We start from the raw sequence: 12710 nt of genomic DNA on the forward strand, positions 1-12710 counted from the left end.
CGTTAGCTGTAACAGAGATGTGTAAGATGTTTACAGTTGAAGTTCAAGTTGAGCTTTATTGTCATTCTGCTACATGTGGGGACATACAGTGGAACGAAATGTCGTGCCTCGCAGGACCACGGTGCTACATAAATACAGACATACAACAATGAAGTAAAAAAACACTATAAACCTAAACACAACTAACCTTGCTTACTGAAGGCCCTGACTAAAACCCCACGGTATGCCACTGCTACTAGATACTTATACTATATTGACTGGGTTAAATAGAATTACTAAAAAGAGACTAAAATGCAATTTTCGTCGACTAAAATAAGTCAAAAATACTAAAACTAGACTAAAATAAGACTAAAATGCTCAGACTTTTAGTTGACTGAAACTTGACTAGACTAAAAAGAGTATGAACGAGACTAAAACTAATAAAAACTAGAATGACAGCTTCATACAAAAACTAGACTAAAACTAAAATTAAAACAGGCCGCCAAAAACAACACTAATGGTGGGTAGCCATCCAGTGTGTTTGGCCATGGAGGCTGTTCATGAACTCACAGTCTGCCCTATCACGGCCAAGGAGGCCATTCATGAACTCTGTCCATTACATGTCCTGTCATGGCCATGTAAGCCTGAACTCTCAGTCTGCTCTGTTGTGGCTATGGAGGCTGCTCAAGAACTCTCTGCCTGTTCTTTAACAGTCAAGTGGTCTGTGCATGTCTCTGCTCCACCATGGCTTCCTGCTCCTCTGGATCTGACCTGGTGGTCTGCTGCTCCACTGCACCACAGTCCTCTTCTCCATGGCCCAGGTCCTCCAGGTCTCTATGACCCAGGCCTGTCTCTGTTCCACATCCCAGGTCCACCATGGCTCCACTACCCAGATTTGCCGCTGCTCCATGGTCCAGGCCCACCAGTGCTACACAGCCTAGTCCTGCCTTTGCCCCATTATCCTGGTCAATCACTGCTCCCAGCTCCAGGCCCGCCATTGCTCCACGTTCCAGGTCCTGTTCCTCTTCACGGGCCTGACCCTCCATCCCCGACCCCTGGACTACTTCTGCTCCACCGCCCTCCTGGACTTTTGTTGTTCTGGGTGGTTTAGGCATCTGGAGCCACATTTTTGAGGGGGGAATATGTAATGTTTGTTTTGGGTTTTGTTTCTTGTTCATTGTTTTTTATGTCTTATTTTGTGGCGTAGTTTTATGGCGCATAATTTATGATTTAAGTGACCCATAAATCCCATGATTTTGATCATTATAGGGTGGTTGTGTGCACACACTGCCAAAACAAATGTATGTTCAAACAACATGTAAAAGTGAATTTTCCATAATAGGTGCCCTTTAAAGTGTAACCCAAAGTCAATTGGTACAATAAAATTATTGGCGACACTTTACAAAAATGTATTATTTGTTAACATTATAATGCATTAATTATTGTTAAATCACAACAAGCAACATATTTTTAAAGCATTTATTAACCTTTGTTAAGGTTACTGACAGTTTTTTTCAGCTGCTTACACATATTTTTACAGTTTTTCTCAATTGCTAAAACATTAAACCCTATTGTCTGAACCAAATGCTCAGTTGCCTGAACCCACTGATTGAATCAATCACTCTTTTGGCAAAACCATAAGCACGTTTCACCTGTTTAGACACAACTTGCCAACACATTTTCATTGTGATGCACCCGTGCTGCATAATGGTGAGCACAGGTGACAAAAGTCAAACACAATTAAAGCACAGCTGTCACCACTTGAACACAACAACTCAAAACTGATCACACTTGTGGCTAATGATGTGAGGGAACATATACAGTAAGCCAGTTCAGAGAGCACTGGTTTGTGAGGCCCTACAATGGATAGAAATCTGAGAGGAAGAGTTCGTGTGAGAGGAGGTTGAGGTGGTCAGCGAAGACAAAGGACAGTAATATCTGATGAAATCAGAGCTACTGGGATTGACCATGTTCTTGTCCATGGTATGAGCATGAGGGAGGCTGGACAAAGGATACAACCAAACATCAGATTCACTGTGTCCACCATAATCCGAAGATTTAGAGAAGAGAACAGGTAATTACCTTTTTTTGACATTATAGTACAGTATGTAAATGTTGACAGCAATTACTGTATGACATACTATAGAGCTGGTAAGTCTCACCCATCCGTAAAACCCCACTGGACCTCTAGATTGAAAAACCGTCAATGCAAGTGAATGTGAGGAAATAATTAATTATCCATTATTACTGGATTAATAACATAATTATTAATCCAGTGGGGTTTTACGGATGGGCGGGACTTACCAGCTCTATATACTGTACCACAGTATACTGTAAGTAAATATATGTTTCAGTACATCACTGTACCAATGTACTGTAGTATTGTAATGGAGGGTTGGTCTAACTGTTTGTAGGCCTAGTATTCCATGTATATTTTTGTACTTTATTTTTACATGGGCTTAATGTGCACAAGTGGCAATCGCATAAGATTTCTGTTTGTTTTTACAAGTGCTACGTGTAAATGCACAAGATTTCTGTTTTGTCTTTTTGTACAAGTGCTATGCACAGGTTTTCTTTGTTTTGCAACATGCATTTAGCCTACAGTGAACAATAAACATTTATTTCTCCAGCTTCATGTCCTGAGCATTGTGTTTTCTATTTTTCTATGTAGTGTTTAGTGACTGTTCAGTAGTGTTTTTAATTTTGATTGACTCGGGGCACGATTTAACAACATAGTTCAGTTTTGAGCACAGATTGAACTGTTTTGAGGTGAAAGTTTGGTTTTGCAAGAAGAGTCTGAGGTTTTGTGAATGTAGCTTGAAAATTGGGTTTTGTGTTCACAGTTTAGAGAAAAGGATAGCAGCTTTCAAGAAATGTGTCTTAGCAATCGAGAAAAACTGTAAAACTTTTTTCAAACCTTTACACATAAATCCAAAAATTGCACACACAAAATACATTCACATCTCTGAAGCACTGCATTCAAAATATCACAAACACATCTCAAAAGAAAACATTTGCAAACACCTTTGCCATAATATTAATTCCTGTTAGATTTTTGTGTGTTACATAGTGTGTTGTGTTTTGCAAAAAGTGTTTTATGAAATTGAAAACTGAGTCAAAGGCCTTGAATCAGTGTATGGTTTTGCAGATTTTGTGTGTGGTTTAGTGTTTGAGTCTCAGGTTTCAGAAATTGTGTGACAAGTAAAGATTTTGTGTGTAAGCAGTTGAAAAAATCGTAATGTAACGTGACCTAATGTTACTGCATAGCAACACCTTAGCAACCACCAACAGCCCCCTTGTAGCACCCTTCAGCTGATTTCCAGCAGACTCTCATGGTGTTCTATGTTCTGTAGTTCAGTGTATCTCCAGGTGAAATCTGCGGCTGCTTCATCATCATGGAGGAGTGTGAACTCCAGCTGGAGACTCAGACTCGGGCTGCTGTTTGCTCAACGCCGGAGACTCTGAACAGGTCCAGCACGCTCATTTGCAATTCTTATTGCTGAAAAAGTTAATCTATCCCAAGCAATAAATCAGAGGACGCTCAGCTTAAGAGAATGTCCTGCTGCCTCCAACTGGACGATTTTACAAACACAACTGAGCTAACACAGATTTATTACCTCCGTTTATATAACTCATATTAGGAATTCATGGACCTGGCAAAAGGGATTAGAGCGTTTATTTCAGGCAGGGAGATGATCCTGTCATTAACGGTCGATACTTTCATCACCGCGTCGAATTCGCCCTGTGACGAGTCGCGGCGGACATATCAGGATTGTGCAGCTGTATTCGTTATCTGCCGGCGACCCGCTCCGCGCATGCAACGCCGACCAGCAGCCATCAGACGTGGATTAGGCTGTCAATCACAGGGCCGTGGCATATTCTGTGCTACGCTTTTGCTCAAATGTCAGCGAGATCAGAGTCATTTCTTGGCTAATTGCATCTCGTTCGCCCTTAATGCTGCTCGTTTAATGGTTTTGTTAGACTGTGTGACAGGACACCGTTTCTGCAGAGATGACAGAAGTACGGCTAGAGTTCACCGCGTGTTTCTTCACATCCATTTCATCTTCACTGTCCCTGTGTTAGCGACTGATTTAGAGGTGAAGGTTTCAACAATAACACAAACTTTGCTTGTTATCATTGGAGTGCAAACTCCAGACGAATCCAAGTTAGGTTAAAAAATCATCATGTTTTCTTGGCCTTTGTGACACACAGTGTCTCCCAATTACATATTACAGATTTTTTTCAGCAGTTTACACACATTTTCAAAACTTTGCCTCTTTTTTTCAAAACTTTACACACAAATCCAAGAATTACACGCAAAATGCTAAATGCCTCATCTTTTTCAAAATGAAGCACTGCATTCAAAATATCACAAACACATCTCAAAAGCAAACATTTGCAAACACCTTTGCCATAATATTAATTCCTGATAGATTTGTGTGTGTTACAGAGAGAATTTTGTGTGTTGAGTCAAAAGCTGATAATTAGTGTCTGGTTTTGCAGATTTGGTGTGTGCTTCTGCTGTTTGAGTGACAGCTTTCAGAAACTGTGTGACAAGGAAAGATCTTGTGTGTGTGTTGCGATCTGCGGCCATTTCCCAGCCGGTGGGACATTATTCCATATCAGCCGACGACTGACCGATTTCCGACACTGGATTACAGCCACATTATGTGTCGTGTTACAACGAAGCAGAAAGCTGACGTTGTCTGTTTAAAGCACTGTGTTCGGAATCCCTCAGAAACGCTGGATGAATAGCGCGAGACCCTCATTAACACGAAGAAATTAAACAGCGGCTCATAACACAAGCGCTGGCACCTAATCTGTTTTCATTCTGTGTCAAATCACACGATACTGCCGTCAAAGGTTGAGCTGAAATTGTTCGAGGCCCTAAGCAGTTTATAAGTGTAGCACTAATCTGCAGCGGACTTTACATGCAAATGACGTGCGCTCTGTTCCTCCGGCCCGTTTCCTGATGGAGGGAACATGAACGTATTTGAGTATTAGTGCCGCTCACCGAGGCTGGAACACGTTCACATGCAGATACGCAGCTGCTCTCAGTGAATCTGAATGTGTTTGGATGAAGGATCTGGAGCTCAGCTAACACGCTACTTCTGCTGCAGTTCTTCAGCTCTGAAGACAAACATTATACTAGACACCAGCTCATCCTCCAGACATCTGAGCTACTTCTGATTCTTTACCATTAAAGTGGATGAAATAACTGTTACTGTTCAGAAACAAGTGAACAAAATTAACTTTTATATCAAATAAAGGACAACATAAAATTGATAGTTAAAAAGTTTCCATTTTATTCTTAAAAATATGTTAATAATGCAGGCATTTTAGTAATTTTGCACAATTATAATTCTCATTCAAGTCCTTAACAATAAAACACAGGAGTGCCTTGACTTTTACAAATGTAGGCCATTTGTAACAAATAAGAGAAAAATAAAGTTTCCTCCTCAATCCAAAAACAGTATCTTTACTGTAAACCCTAATGTTTAGGGTCACATGTGTGGTGTCACACAGGGATCAAGTGCAGCCACACACACACACACACACACACAGACACAGACACAGACACAGACACACACACACACACACAGACACAGACACAGACACAGACACACACACACACACACAAATGCATCTAAATAAGGTCATTCCACACACCTCCACTGGTTTTTTATTTATTTCTCAAGGCCTTTAACAGAAAATCTTATTGTTACATGTATGATCTGTTTTAGTTTAGTTTCTATGTCTCCGTCTTCCTGTCTCGTTTGTTTCAATGGTTTTTGATTAGTTACACACCTGTTTTCTGTTCCTCCCTGATTACGTTTAGTATTTAAAGCCTGTGTTCTCCCATGTTCCTTTGTCTGTTGTGCCCTCCTCAGTCATTGGATTATTAAAAGAAACTCTTTGATTTTGACTCCTTCGTCGTGCGCTTTGTTTTATGCACACCAGACCCCTAACACTTATACAATATGTACTAAAAAACTATACACTGTACAAACAAATATTTTTTTATGATCTGTTTTTCTAGTTGAGGACATCCTTGTCTGTCACATGAGGTTCAGGCACACAATCACACACATGAAAATGGTTTCAACCTTTTTTTTCCTTTATTTTTATTATAAGTTTTCTAAAAGCAGTAAGAATCTTGAAGTGGTGTTATACAGTCACACATCACTGTATATAACATAACCTCTGGTAACTTACTGTTTCATTATTCTGAAAAACTGAATGTAAAACCACGTAATTTATTTAAAGTGCATTTTTAAATCGGTCTATATCCTGTTTTTTACTGACTAAAATTATTGTGGGTTTTATCCATTTTTTGTTTAAAAAAAAAAAATGTATATTTTAAAAAGACATCATAAACAGCACAAAAAAGTTTTTCAATGTTATTTATGTATCGATTAGGTTTGGTATGGTCTTTAAAATAATAAACTTTTTACTTTGTATGAATGGTTTTTGTCTTTTTGTATTCATTTTATTAGTATTTTTGATTCATTTTAAATGAACATTAATTTGATTAAAACTGTAACATTTTCTTTCCATTGTAGAAGCCTGAAACCCTAAAGATATTACTACTGAAGGACAGACGCTGTGTGTGAATATGCTGAAGCCTGAGTCAGTGTGTGTGAGAAGGTCAGAGGTCACATCCACAGAGCTTCATACTCATTCATAGGAACTTCAGTTCTTTTGCGTGGCAGCCTTATTAACCAGGTAATAATAATGAAAATATGACTACACGTTTCATGTTCTTTCTCCAGCTGAGCTTTAGTAGTTCAGGGTTGTGGAGTCAGACAATAGCGGCTCTCCTCAATCCAAAACTTGTCCTCCAACTTAGAGGTCACTTGAGAGCGGAGTAGCTTTGATCGACCGACTGTTACTAAGAAGCTCTAAGAGGTTTACTAGAGCTCAGATGTTTAAAATGGACAGAGCGAATCCTGAGAGAGTGACACTAGAGGTCAGACAGTGTTCCTGCATGATGTTTGTGCAGCTACTGCTGAAGATGAAGGTAGAAACAGATTAGCAGCTTCACACCAGAGTGTAACGCCTTCATAAGAAACCACTTTTATGCAGATGTTGATACACTGAATGAAAAGAGCTTCTTTCAAACATGCTGTCAAATGTGGCAGCGCTGGAAAACCCACCAACACACACTCATGGAAACAAAAAGAAGAGGAAACAAAGAGGGTTTTTGTGGCTCAGGCTCATTAGAAATATGTGACTCTGCCTACATTTCTGCAAACCCTGAAATACGCTGAAACATGTCCAGAGGAGGCGCTATAAGCTGTGTCATTTGTTCTCCATTGCAAATGTGGGTTTATTAAACAGCACAGTGTCATGAAAAATATGCCTACAAAATGTGGATACAAAATGATAGTAAAATAACATTGCATTGCTTATAGTGTGTTTCACTGCAGTTTCAAAGCAAAATGTCCAGTGTCTGTTGCTAAATAGCATATTCAGTTTTCTCAGAAACAGTTAAACATGACTGTGGCATCATTTTGTTACACTTTACTTTGTTACAATTTGGAAATGAAATGTCTGAAAAAAGTTAGTGCTCTACCGCATTTGAAAATAATGTACCACCTACATTAAACCTAACTGACAGAGTTAACAGAAGCAAACACAAGATAAAAGCCCATTTACTGAAGCAATAATGTCATTTTATCTTGCTTCTACAAGTCTCTGAGCTCTTGTGGTTCATGGGATGCATACCCAAGCACTTTACATCACAGCTGTAACACTTTACCGGTTGCGCTCCCGAGCAAGCTTACTACATCAGAAAAGCCCAACATATGGAGCTAGTTATGTAAGGTTACAAACATATAATATTGTGCAAGGGGTGGTGCAAAATAAGTCTTTATTATTAATCAATAATCTGCCCTGTAATTACAATTTGTGCAAAAAGGAACAAAAGTTGCCAATGTTTTCCTGCCACTAGTGCTGGAAACTGGGAAATGTGTGTATAGGCATGTTTTTGCAGTTTTGTCCTTCTAAATAAAGTATTTCTCTATCCATAGTATAGTGTTATTACACTGTACTTACATCTAATTCACCTGCATATAGTGACATCTGTTGTAAATATGCATCTTATGTTGCACCTCAGTGTAAACAGACACTCAGTATTATTATAACACAATAATAGTAACATACTGTAGCTTTTACACTGTAGTGTAAGTGCTTACACTTTAAGATGTCTTTGTTACAGTGTTATTATACAAATATGTACTGAATAATATTAATAATCTTTAATATTAATAATTCAAATAAATTAAAATGTTAATTCATAGTAATATTTACCAACACACTTTCTATGGGGTTATGTTTAGGGCTTCATTTATGGTTAGTTGATTGTAACTAAGCTTTAATGCATAATTTACTACACTCTAAAAAATGCTGGGTTATTTTATCTACCCAACCGCTGGGTTATGAAATGTTTTACCCATTATGGGTTATTTATATGGAAGTTGGGTTATTTTGTGCAACTCATGTGTTGAGTCAAAATCCATCAACCCAACATTATATCGTTTGACCCAGCAAGTGGGTTGTTTGTGCTTCGAACATCATCAGCAGAGTCCACACACCGAGCGCTCGTCACATCAGAGAACCTGACATCCAGCGAGGCAAATAAATAAGGTATGTACACTACAATTCTTATTCACATTGTCTGTGTTGCGTTACAGTCAGTTAGTTGCTTAGCTATATTATTTTAACTGGCTATAAACGAATGTGCTTGTTTTTGCTGAAGCTTTTAGGTGTTTGACTGATTAAAATATGTAAAAACAGTGAGATAATCTGATATGTCTGACTAAATGCATTTATTTTATGTGGTGACCCACAATAGATAAGAACAAATTCTTATTTAAAATGGCAGTCTGGCAAACGACAAGGGCCACTTGAGTGAAGTGACAGGCCAGAGTATATGCACATTTTGTGTAAAGGTGTTAACAGTTATACTTTAAGGGAATATATATATATATAGGCTATATTCATGTGATTGAGATGTGGGACTTGAAAGTAGACCAGATTAAGAATAGTATGTTGTGGTGAGAAACCGCTTTTATTTTGAAACCTGAAAGAGGACTCTCAATTCACCGGCAGTTGTGAATACTGTACTGTACTGTACTGTACTGTACTGTACTAAGAGACAATAGAACACGTCATGATACACTGTAAAAAATATGAGGGAAAAAGGAGGGAAATTATCCAAAATTTGAAAAAGGAAAGAGTACGGGTTGATTTAGTATAAATTCTTAGGAAAAATTCTAAAGATAAATGTTATGTAATTGTTTTTCATTATTTTAGAATAATATGATTGAGAGGATTTAAGATTTTTTTTTTCGTTTGTAATAAAGAAATAGTCATTCAGTTCCACACTTCATACCAGTTGGTGGCAATGCACCATATCATTGTGTGCCAAGTTACCGCCAAAAAACTCAAAAAGAAGAAGACTCTCAAATTAGGAACGTATATGCACTTAAGCGCCATTACATCTGCTGAGCGATTGGTGCGACGTGACACGGATATTTCCGCATCAATTTTTCCTGTTATTTTGCAGGTATTATTGTTACAACTTGATAATATGCACACGAGATCTGTAATGCAAATGTATATGTTCATACCGCAGATAATTCGGGTAATGACGTTTGTGAATATGTTGATATGCACATAATGCAGACTGTCCTCCATTTTGTGAACGCTGTAACACGAGGTAACGTTAATTGTGAAATGCGTTTACGGTAATTCAATTCAAATTGATTCCAGTTAAGGTTATAGTGTTCATTATGAGTTTACTTCAAATTTGTGTTTGGTTTATTAAGTGATCTATTACATATAAATATCGGATGCACTTATTTAGCAGAACTGTCAGTCTTGTCTATTTTGCCTTCTGCGCGGGGCCTGTGACATTAAGAAATATATAATATATTTATGTGCTCTGAAAGCTATGCTGTGAGCAGCCACACATATTATTGTGCAGTAAGAACATAGACAATTTAGAATTTACATGTATACAATTTGTCATATGAATTGTAAAAAGAGAAGGATTTTGTGATGCTAAATAAAATAGGCCTAAGTTAGCTGGTAACGTTATTCAAATTGGATTATATTCTGCTGTTATAGTCTGCATTGCTTTTGCATGGTGACATATGAATAGTTAATGCAATAGAAATTGTATTTTTGCTTAAGCTCTTTTTTTGTTTGTTTCAGATCAATGGACACCTTTGTCATAACTGTTCATTATTTGAAATCAAGGCAAAGGTTTGAAATAATGGTGATATCGATTTGAATTCGCATCATCCTTCACTTCATAAAGTAAGAGATCTGCAATGTTGTCTCTTGTGTAAATTTTCTCAGGATGTCCGGCAGATTCTTACAGGCTTACATGATGGCAAGGAAATTGTTGAGAGCCTTGATGAAGATAATGTCATCACAACTAGTCAGAGACGTCTCCTCGTCTGTATCTTGGTGTCGTACCTCATTGAGAAGTTTGGAGAGAAGTAATTTATTTATTTTTTTATATATAGAATAGGGTTCCTGTTAAATACGCCAACATTCCTATTTTGAAATTGAATTAACATGTTTCAACATAAATAACAAGTACAACGTGTACTTTAATTTTACTTAAATTAAAAAAGCTTTTTCTGTTTTACAGTCCTACATCAGAAACCAAAAAGGCACTGGCATTGGGTTTGGTTCAGTCATTTGCCTGTTTGAAAGACTCATCAAGCAGTGGCAGCGTGAGTGTTTTTTGAAAAATGTCATTGAGATATTTATTTGGGTTGTCATGATCCTCAAACTGATTCAGTTTGATTTTTTTTTCTTTTCTTTTTTTTTAAGTTTCAATCCATTTAAATTGAACTTAACTTAGTTAAGAGTCAGCCGAGGGCTCTACAACATTCCCCCTTCTGTTTTTGCTAGATCTCCAATTTAGATCTCCTGTTTCTGGCGAATCATCACCAAAGAATAGACACTAGGGTTCGTACATGTGAAAATTATTGTCCCGCAGGTCCTTTGAAAAGTTGTAAATAAATAATTGGGAATTTGAGGCTTTAATTTTGGCTAAATTTGGCTGGAAGTTACAACCTCGACGCACTGTTGTTTTTGGCAACGGAGCGTGGAGAAGCATACATTCAACGTAAAAGCTAAAACAGTCAGTTAACAGACAAAATACAGCTCACTCCTCCTTGAAACATTTCTGTGCTGTTTGATGCCCGCTGTTATGCACTAAGCAGCAGGAACAATAATTGATCTACTTCTCTGGGGACAGACAGACGTACAGACAAACCCTGTTCTAACCGTAGCACATGCTGTCAGTAAAACGTGCCTCATCTCTATTCATTAAAGATTTCGATTTCTTGGCAGGAAATATGGTACACCCCAGGACGGAGCCACCGGCCAGCCACTGGATTCCTAGAGGAAAGGCTGCGGAACATCAGGAAGCGACTGAGATCAACCAGCAGGTCGCGGAGCATGGCACAGATGACATCACCACAAACGCCAGATGATGCTGCTCTTGCAAGGCCTCTCATACCAGGTAATTATTAAATAAAAAAAATGATTTGATGAAGCAAAACATCCATATTTCCATATATCCATAGTGACTGACAACTTTGTTGTTCTTTACAGAATGTACTATATCAGACGAACGTGCGTCACAGTTAAAAGAATGGTTGAGAAACAATTCTCAGCCCCTCAGCCAGATAGAGACCTATATGGAAAACACGGCAGTCTACAGGGCAAAGTGGATCAGAGACAACAGTTGGACTATTGATCAAATCCTTGAAGAGTTCCCTTGCCTAATGACCAAAGGCATGGTAGGTATAGGGGAAAATGATCTTACATATGAGGATACATTGTTTATATCGTTTTATTAGTGTGCCACATTGAATTGGAATTTAAAAATGTGTTTTTCATTTTATAGATTGCACAGGACTTTCTTGTCCTACATGGGGATGCTGCATCCAAGCTTTTTGAAACTTGGCTACCCATTTATGCAGAGAAGGTCCTGTACCTGGCAAAACAGGAGGGAAGCTAACATTGCCCCTGCATGGTTTAACACCAGGTAATATATTGTCAGCAGATCTTGTAAATGCAGGGAATGCTATGGAATATGTGGGATATTTATGCGATGAAATTGTGGGTATTGTGAAATCAAAGGTATGCTATTTCACATCGTATTGACACCAATGTCTTCCTACAGATGGCGTTGGGAACTCGCCCTGAGGAAGCTGCCAGGATTACTCCCCCCTACAACATACAAAGTTGGCCGTGGCCGCGGTGTGAAAGTGGTCACTATACATGGTCGAGTGTTTTGCTCTGGATGTGTTCCAACTTGAGTGAACTGCACCAGTTCAAGTATATTGTTAGGAACTGCACTAGTTCCAGTATATTGTCGATTTAGTAATAATAATAATAATAAAATGTAATAAAATAATAATAATAATGTAATAAAAAATTTCAAAGATTCCATTGTTTTGTTTTTGTATTGTTTAAGTGTTTATTGCATAATATATGCCTAAATCTCGCATGTATTCTGTTCTAGGTTTGTAGTTTAACAGTTTTAAATGGGTAGTCAATTGCTATTTATTTTCTAAATTGTACTGTAATGTGTTAGACTTAATCTAGCATATGGGTTCATTTTACCCAGCATAATATGTAGTTAAATCAACCCATAATTGTAATTAATTTGACCCAGCATTTGGGTACACTATATAACT

At 38.0% G+C, this 12710-nt stretch overlaps 1 protein-coding gene across 1 annotated transcript; it reads left to right on the forward strand.

Annotated features, from left to right (window-relative positions):
- The first annotated feature begins 11427 nt into the window (after positions 1-11427).
- Positions 11428-12240, forward strand: LOC306850253 (uncharacterized protein). The gene is made up of 4 exons (XM_079385773.1): positions 11428-11527; positions 11620-11807; positions 11915-12055; positions 12194-12240. Exons 1-3 carry the CDS (start codon positions 11464-11466, stop codon positions 12026-12028), a joined length of 366 nt encoding a protein of 121 aa, XP_079241899.1. The 5' UTR covers positions 11428-11463; the 3' UTR covers positions 12029-12055; positions 12194-12240.
- The last annotated feature ends 470 nt before the right edge of the window (positions 12241-12710 follow it).

The sequence above is a fragment of the Barbus barbus genome, assembly GCF_936440315.1.
Source record: "Barbus barbus genome assembly, chromosome: 30".
NCBI lineage: Eukaryota > Metazoa > Chordata > Actinopteri > Cypriniformes > Cyprinidae > Barbus > Barbus barbus.